General features: G+C 49.4%; 1 protein-coding gene across 1 annotated transcript in view; it reads left to right on the top strand.

Annotated features, from left to right (window-relative positions):
* The window catches only part of vav3 (vav guanine nucleotide exchange factor 3), a gene marked incomplete at its 5' end in the record, with an annotated part of 88,991 nt that overhangs the window by 27,665 nt on the left and 47,937 nt on the right, over positions 1-13,389 (top strand). The window contains 7 exons of the mRNA XM_080020271.1: positions 7,773-7,831; positions 8,931-8,996; positions 10,096-10,207; positions 10,948-11,040; positions 12,111-12,179; positions 12,532-12,635; positions 13,321-13,389. The exon at positions 13,321-13,389 is cut by the window's right edge and continues 31 nt beyond it. Of these exons, the coding sequence (XP_079876397.1) occupies positions 7,773-7,831; positions 8,931-8,996; positions 10,096-10,207; positions 10,948-11,040; positions 12,111-12,179; positions 12,532-12,635; positions 13,321-13,389 (572 nt within the window). The remainder of the gene's footprint in view (positions 1-7,772; positions 7,832-8,930; positions 8,997-10,095; positions 10,208-10,947; positions 11,041-12,110; positions 12,180-12,531; positions 12,636-13,320) is intronic.

The raw sequence follows: 13,389 nt of genomic DNA, 5'->3' as shown, positions 1-13,389 counted from the left end.
TCCAGACCCATGTGGTTCGTGTGGGTAGGTGTATGGGTGTGTGTGTGTGTGTGTGTGTGTGTGTGTGTGTGTGTGTGTGTGTGTGTGTGTGTGTGTGTGTGTGTGTGTGTGTGTGTGTGTGGGCGTCATACGCTGCAGAGGCCTGTCTGAATGTAGCCCCGCCTCCCTCAACACACCTGGTAAAGACACGAGGAGCTCATGTTGTCACTGACCTGGAACTGACTGGAGCGGGAAGCAAAGTTGTTAAACTGTTAAAAAATAAATAAATAAATAGATATAAATAAATAAATAAATAATAATAATAATAATAATAATAATAATAATAATAATAATAATAATAATAATGTGATAATAAAATGTAAATAAAAAATAAAAAAGTAAAAAAAAGTCCACTTTATTAAATGAGTGGGGGGGGGGGGCAGCTTCTTAGCTTTTTCACTATAATAAATTCAAGGCAGAATTCTGGCTTGAACAGTATACGTGGAGCTGGCTGAGTGTGTGTGTGTGTGTGTGTGAGTGGGTGTCTGTTTCCACAGGGTTGGCTTTGACCATTTGTCCGGTGTAAATGTATGTTTACACACGTCTGTGCGCGTCACACACGGGGTCAATTAAGAAACAGGGTCAGCGGATTCAGACTATGTGTGAAATTTAGCCTCAGAGTTATCTTTGCTTGTCAGCAAGGAAAGAATGTGTCACATCTGATGTGGCTACGTTGAAGCCTGCTGGCTACTGTGTGTGTGTGTGCGGTGTGTCTGTGTGTGTGTGTGTGTGTGTGTGTGTGTGTGTGTGTGTGTGAACGCATGACGCGTGGGAGTGTGTGAGTTATATGCACTCCCTTGGATCTCTGCATAAAACATGGAGTCTGGGAGTGTGGGTGGGGTGTTCAGGGAATCTGCTTTGAATTTATTTGAGTGTGAATACAGGTACGTGTGGAAATGTTGTTTGTGTGTGTGTGTGTGTATGTGTGTGTGTGTGTGTGTGTGTTTGCGTGTGAGTGCGTGTTTACCTGGCCGTCCCCAGCAGCAGTGGACGTGCATGCGATCTTCCCTAACAGTGATGATGCCCTTGTTCTTTGACCCCTTGCCTTTCAGGTGGGGTGAAGATATAAGCCCATCACACCTTAGAGAGGGACTGACAGACACTGGGAGAGAGAGAGAGAGAGACATGGCGAGTGTGTTAACGTGAACATTAGTATAACCAATATTATAATATGAGCCCCATCCTCCACTCCACTCCTCCACTAAGTGCTAGGACGAGGCTGTTTGTGTGGAACTTCCATATCTGCCGCATCATATCAACATCATATCCCTTACAGAGGAAGCAGCGACTACTTTGTAGCGTCAAGCACCGTGGAAGCAGCGTATTACTCCTATAATCACCCCACCCCAGTCCTCCGCATTGCACACGTAAATGTAAAAACGCAGCCGTGTGTCAACTGTCGTCACCGACCTCATGACAAGCATCTGCACAATAACATCTGCACAATAACATCTGCGCAATAGCATCTGCACAATAACATCTGCGCAATAGCATCTGCACAATAACATCTGCACAATAACATCTGCACAATAGCATCTGCACAATAACATCTGCACAATAACATCTGCGCAATAGCATCTGCACAACAACATCTGCACAATAACATCTGCGCAATAACATCTGCGCAATCCAAATTATGTCTCCACAACCAAGTGTTGTTCTCACCTTGGGGGTCACTTCCACAAGGGGTGATAAAGGGCAACAGACCATCACTAGTGGCGAATGACCCGAATGACCCATCCACCCCTCCATCCATCCATCCACCCACCCATCCAGCCATCCACCCACCCATCCACCCACCCATCCATCGATCCACCCATCCACCCATCCATCCATCCATCCACCCACCCACCCATCCACCCATCCATCCACCCACCCACCCATCCATCCATCCATCAATCCATCCATCTACCCAATCCATCCATCCATCCATCCATCCAGCCACCCATCCATCCACCCATCCACCCATCCATTCATCCATGCACCCATCTACCCATCCATCCATCCATCCACCCAACCACCTACGCATTCAACCACCCATCCATCCATCCATCCACCCATCCACCCACTCATCCATCCATCCACCCACCCATCTACCCATCCACCCACCTATCCATCCATCCATCCATCCATCCACCTACCCATCCATCCACCCATCCATCCACCCATCCATCCACCCATCCACCCTAACTACCTCAGCGCTCCACACGCACCAATAAACTCAGAGACAGCCGAGCCATTTCTCCACTCAACACCTCATTCCAAACGTACGCAAACACACTCACTTGCACACACACGTACAGTACACACACATCAACTCACCAACTCCCATTGTAGGCGCAGCAAAGTACTTTCAACCATTTTTAATGTATCTTATGTTTGAATGTTGGATGACCAATTGTGCATAGTGCACAGTATTACACTTTGTTCATTGAAGAGCTTGTAAATATATATATCTATATCTATATATAGATTTATATATAGATATATATACCCTTATAGACATATAACTCTCACTTAATGCTCTCAGAAATACCGACCTTCAGAAGGGGAAACAGAGTGGAGGTCACTCGGGAGAGGGAGAATGGAAAAAGATAGAGATGGAGGGACAAATATCACTGACCTCGCTGGTTTTGGCCGGACTGTCCTTAACCTTCCTGCCGGCGGTGCCACGTTTGGAATTAAATTGAATTAACACTGAATCAAAAGTGAAAGTGAAAGAGAGAGAGGAGAGGGGGGTTGAGAGAGAGAGAGAGAGAGAGAGAGCGACGTTCTGGGGGTCAGATGACTCGAGGTGGGAAGGCTACCAAAAGGAGTGAAATTGTTGCTCAAGTGTGTGAGAGGGAGGACCGGGTTGATTGAAAGCTGCTCGTAAACGGAATGGAAGCAGACGGAACAGAAAATGCCGGCGGACGTGCGCTGTGTTTCGATTGGCTGGATGTCAGCGTGCGCCCGTGCGCTATATCCTAAACACACTAATTATGTATTAGGGGCGCTAATGAGCCATGGTAGTGATTGCCAAACATTATCGCCCTTTCTTTCCTGCTCTCTCTCTTTATCTCTAGTCTCTTTCTCTCTTTCTGTCATTTTCTTTTGCAGCCAATCAGGTCTTCATTGTCGTCTTTATGAGCATGGAGCCGTCTCTCCGGCTGCACCTGCTCGCATGTTGCACGCTAAAGTGTGCACGTGACCGAAGCTCACAATACAACATACCCATGTAGGCAGGCAGTCGGCAACTAATGTGCAAAGTGTGAACACAGGCCTACCCTGGTTACGCACCTGCACCAGCCCCTGTCAATGAGCACACAAACACACACACGCACACACACACACACACACACACACACACACACACACACACACACACACACACACACACACACACACACACACACAGAAACAGACACACAGAAACACAGAAACACACACACACACACATATGCACAGGAGTGTTGCATACACACACACACACACACACATGCACACACACACACACACACACACACACAAAAACACATACATAAAGAAATACATATACATTTACATATAAACAGGAACACGTGTGTGTGTATATATATATATATATATATATATATATATATATATATATATATATATATATGTGCATGTGTTGTAGTGCGGTCATGTGACAAATAAGGTTCTTAATACTTAAAGAAATACATAAACATCAACATATAAACAGGAACGCACATAGACACACACATACATAAAGAAATACATATATATATAAACAGGAACGCACACATAGGTACATGTAGATATACAGTACACACACATCAACAGACACACACACACACACACAAACCTGTACACACACACACAAACAAAAGTACACAGATATGCACAGAAACAGACACACACACACACACAGACAAACCTGCACACACACACACACACACACAAACAAAAGTACACAGATATGCACAGAAACAGACACACACACACACACACACACACACACAGACGTACACGGCTACGACAGCTGCTCTCAGCCCCTTTCATCTTGCCAGACGCATCCCTCATCCTGCGTTTAATTACTCTGGACTCCATCCCATTGGATCTGTACAGTGCGTGCGTATGTGAGTGTGTGTGTGTGTGTGTGTGTGTGTGTGTGTGTGTGTGTGTGTATGTGTGTGTGTGTGGGGGTTAGTATACTGATTACATTTTCTTCTCTGCCTCGGACATCTTCCCCAGCACCTGCAGCCCCTCCCTCTCCTCTACAGTTTTGAAAATGTGACTTTCGTTTCGCTCCGGACCCCAAGGATTGTTCGACCTATGAACCGGCAGAAGAGGCGTCCTCTCAGAGGTACCACAGACACTGGCAGTGACAACGTCCTGAGGAAAGGCGGGCCAGCCGCGTTCTCATTTTTTGAAATGCGTCAAAACCAACATGACAAATGTTCTGCTCGTCAAGCGCCGGGGACCGGCGGTTTGCAGACGGAGGAGGCGCCGAGAAACAAAACAAAAGAAAAGATTAAAAATAAAAGAGAGAGAGAGAGAGAGAGAGAGAGAGAGAGAGAGAGAGAGAGAGAGGCCGCCACACGTCTCCGACTTCCAACACGGGCGTGGTGTGATCGCGGTGAGTCATCGTTTCCCCCCTCACGGAGTCACAAAAGGCTTTGATTTCCGAGGGGGGGGGGGTCACCGCCCCGCGTCGCTGCAAGGGGCCCCGCTCCTGGAAGCCCGGAAGGAGCGTGACTCATAGCAAGCCCCCCCTGGCGCTCCGGGCCCCTGGACGTCACGTCTCTCAGCGGGAGGAGCGAGTACAAAGAGAGCCCCGCTGATGGACGAGGGTGACGGAGGATGTGGAGCGGTGGGGTTTTCGGGGGGGCGGGCGGAGGGTTAAATAGGTCGGCGGGGAAAGAAAAATGCAACTGGCATTCGCGGCGAATGAACACGGCGGACGCACAGGCCCATGCCCTCCGGGAACAACGGCGTGGGGACCTGGGGCTCCACGGGAGGTCACGTGAGGGTAGGCATGCACCCGGCTTCCTGTCTGCGCCACTGTACACCCCGCCCACCCGTCCCACCCCACCCCACCCCACCGCTTCCCTTCGGGGTATTAATAATTAATCAGACCAACAATCGAGTGGAGGTTAAAGGACTACACCTAAACAGAGCAGCCCTGTTGCTAGGGCGGAGGCGGTGGGGGAACAAGCCCCCGGTGGTATCGGGCGGGGGGGTCGACCCTCTCCGATGACTCCCCTGAGATCCCTCCCTCCAGACCCGACTCTCCACCGTTTAATGGCTTCATTCCGGCCCATATGAGCTCCCGGTGCCAACGGGGGCCGACTTTTGAGGATGTGAAACGTCGAGTCGCGTTGACTTTTAATGGGAGACGCGCCGACGGGCGGGGTCGGTTTGCGGCTCGACGGGCCGCGACCGGGCGACCCGCCGATCGGCGTCGGATACACACCATTCTGTGCCGCTCAAATGTGCGCGCACGTGCCGCGCTGTGGCTCACGTCATGCATGTCATGACGGGCACGACGTCACGGGCTGACGCACGCACTGACATGCCGTCGGCGTGGAAGCCCTTCACTGTGAGTGAGTAATATTATCTCTGTCATTCTTTTGTCCTCGTCGATTTGGCCAATCACAAACAAACACTCCACCAAATAATGATTGGTGGGTCCGGCCGTATAAAAAAATAAAAAATAAAAATGCGTAGCGGCGAGAGCAGCAACTTCACTGTTTGTGAACGGCGACGGCCGACGGATTTGGCGACTTATACAGAACCGTCAGGGAGCTGCAGCTCCTCCCGTCCGTCCCTCCGTCCTTTCCCTCCGCTTCCTTAAAAGTGCGCTCCGCCCTTCACTTCCTTCCCCAACGGGGCGTCTCCCACCGTCGCCCTCCACTGTCTGGTCCCCGTCACCAACCGACAACCAAATCAATCCTCTGGATTCTGCCGCAACACTCCGCGGCGAATCATTTGTGTTTCAACATTAAAGTGGAAATCCGCGTGATTATTCAGTAAAATGAAGCCCATAGTTGATCCTCTATTCAGCTGGTTCCTTTGAAGAGTCAACCCTTCACCGTCTTTTTTTTTTTTTTTTTGGCAGGGCAATTCTCTGGAAGTGGGCGTGGTGTCCAAGTCATTTTGGGCTGCGGTCGGGGTTAAAAATGTGACCCCATGCGGGCAGGGTTGCCTTTCGACCGCCGGGGGCCGGGTGGGACCCCCCTCGCAGGACGGATCGTTACTGTGGAATCATTATCGTGGCGTTGACAGGAATCATTATTGTGGCGCTGGCGGGTGGGGTCTCAAGAACCGGAACCAGCTCCGACCTCGCCCGACCCCCGGGTCGCGTTGCATGCGATATGTACACCATCGCATCACGTTCCACTGGTGTCACCCAACGCCCATGCGACCGCCCACAGTATTACTATGGGATGCCCATCCTCCCTCCCTCCCTCTCCCTCCCTCTCCTCCGTCCATCTGTTTGTTTTCTGCCTACGGTGCGTGGGCTACGGTGCAGCGGGCGGCGGCTTTATTGGTTGTGGCTGGGGGTGGTGCAAGAGAAACTGTCCTGTGATCAGTATTGATCCTCAACGGCGTACTGCGTTCAAGGGCAAATGTATCTGCAGTGTGTGCGCGTGTGCATGTGTGAGAGAGAGCGAGGGAGGAGGAAAAAACATACTAGTACGTACAGTACATGCGTGACATGCCAGTCTGTGTTTTCATTGGTTTGTAGATGAAAAGCAAAAAGCAAAAACAGGACAGTCCACGTTTAAAGAGCTTTTGGGCGAGGGTGGTGCCGCTGGGTGACAACATGGCCGCCCCATCGGGTTTGACCACGATGAATAAGCGAAGCAGGTGACTGAATGGGGCTTAATCGAGCAGGGAGGCGGGCGGGGTCAAGGGCATCGTCGTGAGCGAGCGTGAAATTGCATGTCTCGCACGCGCACACACACACACACACACACACACACACACACACACACACACACACACACACACACACACACACACACACACACACACACACACACACACAGTAGTAAAATCAATGAATACATTTTGTTGTTCCATATGTTGGTTATATTCCACCAGAATAAATTTTTACTCGTATTGTAAATATGCAACAATTCAGATTCAAGTGTTTATGGAGTGACGAACTGGCTTTTTGGAACGTTTGAACATACTGTACGTTGAACCACGCTGCCTTTCAAATCCAACGAATAGATATCATTTAATTGAACCCTTTTGTATGCGAGATGCGATATATATATATATATATATATATATATATGTGTATATGTGTATATATGTATATATATATATATACTGTATATATACATATACTACCATATTTCTATATATTTCTATATATATATAGTATATATACTGTATATATACTGTATATATACATATACTAACATATATATGTATATATACTGTATATATACATATACTACCATTTATATATATATATATATGCCTGTGAAATTCCCATCACAATGTTATGGCTTAGTATTTTCAATGATTTGGTATTCTGTGGCGCTTTACTGCTCTCTTGGAGTACTGCTTTAGAATGTTGCCCTCTTGTGTTCCGTTGTGGGAAATACAGCTTCAAGAAACAGTAAAGGTAGAAAATGTACCTTCTATTGTGGATCAATTTTCACTCGTATTGTTAACCCGGTGTATCGTCTACACTTATTTAGAACCCTCTGAAAATTGAAGTTGTGTTTCTCCTTCTCCTTTGTCTTCCGCAGGTTATGGACACGCTGTCCAAACTCTCCCACACGGCGATAGCACAGCAAGCAGGAATCAGGTAACGTCTGCTTCACTTTTCACTTGGATTCACTCTGAAAATGAAGTAACATCTCATTTCTGTTTACCTCTTTATTCAAACCGCATCTATCTTTTTGAGATGGTTTACTCCCAAAGTGCAGTGTAAACTTTCACTAAGCGTGAGTGCTCTCCGACGCGGTGACACCAGACCCGGCGATGATGTCACGTCTCGGTTGAAACCGACGGGACGCTCGGGTCTGACGTCACGCGTGGGTTCAGCGACGCGACCGCGTCAGACCTTCAGCCTGATCTCAGCCCCCGTGTTTTCCACAATGAGATCCACCTTACCTGTACTAGTGAGCAGGATTTACCTCTTGTTGATCTACCTCCACCTCCCCCACCTGCTCTACCTCCTCCTCCTCCTCCTCTGCCTCCTCTTCCTCCTCTACCTCCTCCATCTCCCCTACCCCCTCTACCTCCTCTACCTCCTCCATCTCCTCCACCTCCTCTACCTCCTCCTCTACCTCCTCTACCTCCTCCACCTCCCCTACCCCCTCTACCTCCTCTACCTCCTCTTCCTCCTCCTTCTCCTCTACCTCCTCCACCTTTTCTACCTCGTCCAACTCCTCCACCTCCTCTACCTCCTCCACCCCCTCTATGTCCTCCACATCCTCTACCTCCTCTACCTCCATTACCTCCATTACCTCCTCCACCTCCTCCATCTCCTCTACTCCCTCTACCTCCTCCACCTCCTCCACCTCCTCCTCCTCCTCTACCTCCTCTATCTCCTCCTCCTCGGGCCTCCTCTTCTTCCTCTACCTCCTCCATCTCCCCTACCCCCTCTACCTCCTCTACCCCCTCCACCTCCTCCACCTCCTCCTCCACCTCCTCCACCTCCTCCTCCTCCTCTACCTCCTCTACCTCCTCCTCCTCTGCCTCCTCTTCCTCCTCTTCTTCCTCTACCTCCTCCATCTCCCCTACCCCCTCTACCTCCTCTACCTCCTCCTCCTCTGCCTCCTCTTCCTCCTCTACCTCCTCCACCTCCTCCATCTCCTCTACGTCCTCCACCTCCTCCATCTCCTCTACCTCCTCCACCTCCTCTACCTCCTCCACCTCCTCCACCTCCTCCACCAAAACAGGCCCTTCCCGACCGAGGAGAGTGTCGAGGACGAGGACATCTACAACCACCTGGAGGACCTCATAGAGTACGTCCTCCTCCTCCTCCTCCTCCTTCTTCTTTCCACTCCCTGTTCTCATCCAATCATTTCACTTTTGGTTTTTTATCTGACACAATGCATTGATTTTATCCTCCAGTTCATCCACTTAATTGTGGATGAAAACGATTTAAAACGGGAGTCTGTCATTGTGTCATTCCTTGGCCTCACATCTGAAAACCGCTGCCACGGCCGATGCCAGATCTTCAGAGATTTAAAGCCTGAAGCTCATTCGTTTTTTTCGCCCCGACAGGCAAAATTTACTGACAAAAAACAAAACAAAACAGTGGTTTCCAAAAAACCGCCCGTTTGAGCTGAGATGTGAGATGTGAGTTTGAGATGTGATTTTCAAATCAATCAAAAATCGCCAGCGTTTGATCTCGAAAGTGAATTATTCAATAAAAGCGATACTATATATATATATATATATATATATATATATATGTATGTATATGTATATAAAAAAAAAGAAACGTCCAAAACATCCAAAGGACGCTTCAAAAGGCTTACTTGACGATACACTGCGCGCGCACACGCACGTGTACACACACTCGAGCAGCACGACAGGTCAGGGCAGGGCAGGTCTCACTGCAGGTTGAGACGTGGGCAGTCAGAACGCGACACGCGAGCTCTCAGGCCGCGCCGCCCGCGTTCGGAATTCAAATGCTGCTTCTACCCAGATGCCCTCTCATGATTATTTTTTTTTTTTAACATAAGTGTGAATACTGTCTGTTCCCAGACCGAACAAGATATTCATTAAAAAGAAAAAAAAAAAAATCTGATGAAAAACACGTAACACCAGAAGGACTGGTGCGAGGATGTTGAGGCATGTGTGTGTGGAGCCGAACATTCCGTCCGTGAAGAAAGGTTCCAGATTCAGTGGAAGAGGATTATTTATTTTTTATTTTTTTGCCAAACTGAAGAAAGAAAAAAAAAAATTGTCTTTGAGATTAAAGAAAAACATCTACAGGGTTTCAGGGTTTTTCATCCTCACTTTCATTAAAAATGCATCTCACTGCGTGTGTGTGTGTGTGCGCGTGTGTGTGTCTACTGTACATGTACGCGCGCTTATTTCCAACGTACCTTCCAGCGAGAATGCCGTCGAGGACGGGGAGGACCTGTACGACTGCGTCTACGACGACGACGAGGAGGAAGGGGAGATCTACGAGGGCCTGATGAAGACGGACGCCATCCCTCCGCCCGTCAGTTTCGCCTCCCTTGCAGTGTGTCATTTTCAGCCACCAGAGGGAGGGCTAGTCTATCTCCACCAGCGCACATCGACCGAACACGCGCCGTGTCCGTGTAAAAAGAAGGACGGCTTTTCAAAAACTTTCAATGGGACCCCCGCTACGCCCTCGGGGGTTGACTACGTAGCAAAGTAGCCTTCATCACAATGCATTGCGGGATATACTTGTCGGCATAGTGTCCAATTGTTTTGATACCAAGATATTTCCCCAGATGTAATATTTCATCCCGGTGGTACTTCTCGCGTACTCTTTGATGCTGTGGTTTTGGTCAATGTCTGGCTCTTATGCGATTTCGGTGGGAATCCAGCGAGAGTCTTGGCTTCCGAGATAGCTCCCCACTCTCGAATTTCAGAAATTCCAAGGACTTGCGATACCATGCAACCTTTTAACGGTGAGACGGATGGCAAATTTCACACAAACATCAGCTCCGCACCTTAAACTTGCATGGACCAGTGAAGTGACCGGTTAGTTGCCATACCCTCACCACGGGTTCAATGGTCCCCCACTTAAGAAAGTACAGTAGTATAGTCAATAACAACAACAAAAATCACACTCTTGTATAGTTACTGTAGCTTTGAAAAAAAAAATTGACTTTGCCATTTGCAAATTCAGGCCGCGGCGCACTCAACGGGGATGTGGCAAAATTTGGCTGCCCAGGGCTCGTCTTCACCAAATGCCTTGTTTATTCGTTGCAGAAGCACGTGGAGACAGACATCAGGAGCTGCTGTCTCGCAGAGATCAGGCAGACGGAGGAGAAGTACACGGAAACCCTGGAGTCCATAGAAAAGGTACTTTCACTTGACTGCCAGTTTTATACCATGTTTGAGGGAAATACGGCATATATACCAAATCAGGGAGAAAACGGAAATTGTCCATGATCGATGTACAATGACATAAATACAAATAAATAACAAACAAGAAAGAAAATAAGACATAAAAACACAGCGTTTCCTAATTATCCTCAATAGGTTGTCACAACTGACATATGATGGAGTCGGCAGGATCAGACCACGTGTACCATCTTGAACAAAAAGTCCTTCATTCTATTTGGAATGATATATTTGAGGTAAAAATAAAATAGTGTTCCAATTTTTTTCTATTAAAATAAATCAGATTGGTATTTACCAAATCACTAAAAGTACGACCGCCCTTGGGTATTGTAGCGATTATTTGGTTTATTTACAATTATTACGTTGTAGTATCGCAGTGTCAAAAACACAGCAGACCACAGTAGACTGCATAATGTAGTGAAGGAGTAGCACAGTAAAGCATTGTATAATATAGTATTGTATAATCCTTTATTATTGTGTAATATTTTATAATAATATACAGGAGTATACACATTTAAAAGATAAAGGACCAAATCTATTTCCTCATTAGGCCAGGAGGAACAACCAATAAATGCATTCAGCCCAAAACTCTTATACGCGGAGACAAAAACTTTGATATTAGAATGTTTTTCTCATCAGACGCTTGAAATGCGCCCGAGCCGGCCGCCTGCGTCCTGCGAGACCGGGGGGGGGGGGGGTTGACTGGGGTTTTTTCTCGCTGACGGCAGCTTGTTTTTGTCTGCAACATGGCGGCGTGATAAAGCCCCCGACAAAGAAATGACTTTTACGCTCGTCCACTCCAGAGGGGCCTCCCTCGCTTCCTCCTTTTCAGTATCAACCCCTCTCTATCTCTCGCTCCCTGGATTGTCCCTGGCCATCTCCGCCGCCCACGCCCACTTCCGGTCGCACGTCTCGTCGACACGTTCTCCCTCTTTTTCATGACCTTTCTCCCTCTCTCTCTCCCTCTCTCTCCCTCTCTCTCTCTCCCTCTCTCCCTCTCTCTCGCTCTCTCGCTCTCTCTCCCGCAGCACTTCATGATACCCCTCACCGTGTTCCTGTCCACGGCCGAGACGGAGAGGGTGTTTGTGAATATTTCGGTGAGCCCGAACATTGGCTGTCTAACCCAGTGACCCTGAAGAGGGGGGATGGGGATGGATGGATGGATGGATGATGGGTGGATGGATGGGTGGATGATGGACGGATGGATGAGTAAAAAAATAAAGCATTTTGTCTTATTTTTAAGTGCCTTAAGTGCATCTGCGTTACAATGATCCCGAGGGTGAAATAGGCGTCAAAAAATGTCGACGTCAGAAATATCATCGCCAATGAACCTACTTACGTCATACACCAGGAACACACGCCCTTTTATCTTAAATACGTGCATATCAGTTCTTCTAACCCTGTAGGTTATAAAGCTTCACACGCTCGTGTGCTTTGTTGGTCCTGCAGGACCTCGTGAAAGTCCACAAAAGTCTTCTGCTGGAAGTCCAGGACTCGGTGCAACACAAAAGTGCCCAGAACCTTTACCAGATCTTCATCACTTTCAAAGAGAGGTAGATACACGCCCGCACGCACGCACGCCCGCACACATGCCCGCACGCCTGCCCGCACGCCCGCACGCACGCACGCCCGCACACATGCCCGCACGCCCGCCCGCACGCCCGCACGCACGCACGCACGCACGCCCGCACACATGCCCGCACGCCCGCCCGCACGCCCGCACGCACGCACGCACGCACGCCCGCACACATGCCCGCACGCCCACCCGCACGCACGCACGCCCGCCCGCACGCACGCCCGCACACATGCCCGCACGCACGCCTGCGCGCACGCCTGCACGCACCCCCATATGCATGCCCACCCGCACGCCCACACGCACGCCTGCACGCACGCCCATATGCATGCCCGCCCGCACGCCCACACGCACGCCTGCACGCACGCCCATATGCATGCCCGCCCGCACGCCCACACGCACGCCTGCACGCACGCCTGCACGCACGCCCATATGCATGCCCGCCCGCACGCCCGAACGCACGCCTGCACGCACGCCCATATGCATGCCCGCCCGCACGCCTGCACGCACGCCCGCACGCACGCCTGCACGCACGCCTGCACGCACGCCCACACGCACGCCTGCCCATACGCATGCACGCACTCACGCCCGCACGCACGGACGCACTCATTCCACCCTTTGCTTGGCTCCTCTACACTTTTTGATTTTTTGCTCGTCTGTTCCAGGTTGTTGATCTATGGGAAATACTGTAGCCATGTGGAATCGGCCATCGCTGCCCTAGACAGCATCTGCAA

Source organism: Zeus faber (genome assembly GCF_960531495.2).
Source record: "Zeus faber genome assembly, chromosome: 19".
In the NCBI taxonomy this organism is placed as follows: domain Eukaryota; kingdom Metazoa; phylum Chordata; class Actinopteri; order Zeiformes; family Zeidae; genus Zeus; species Zeus faber.
This window is presented reverse-complemented; position numbering and strand designations above follow the sequence as displayed.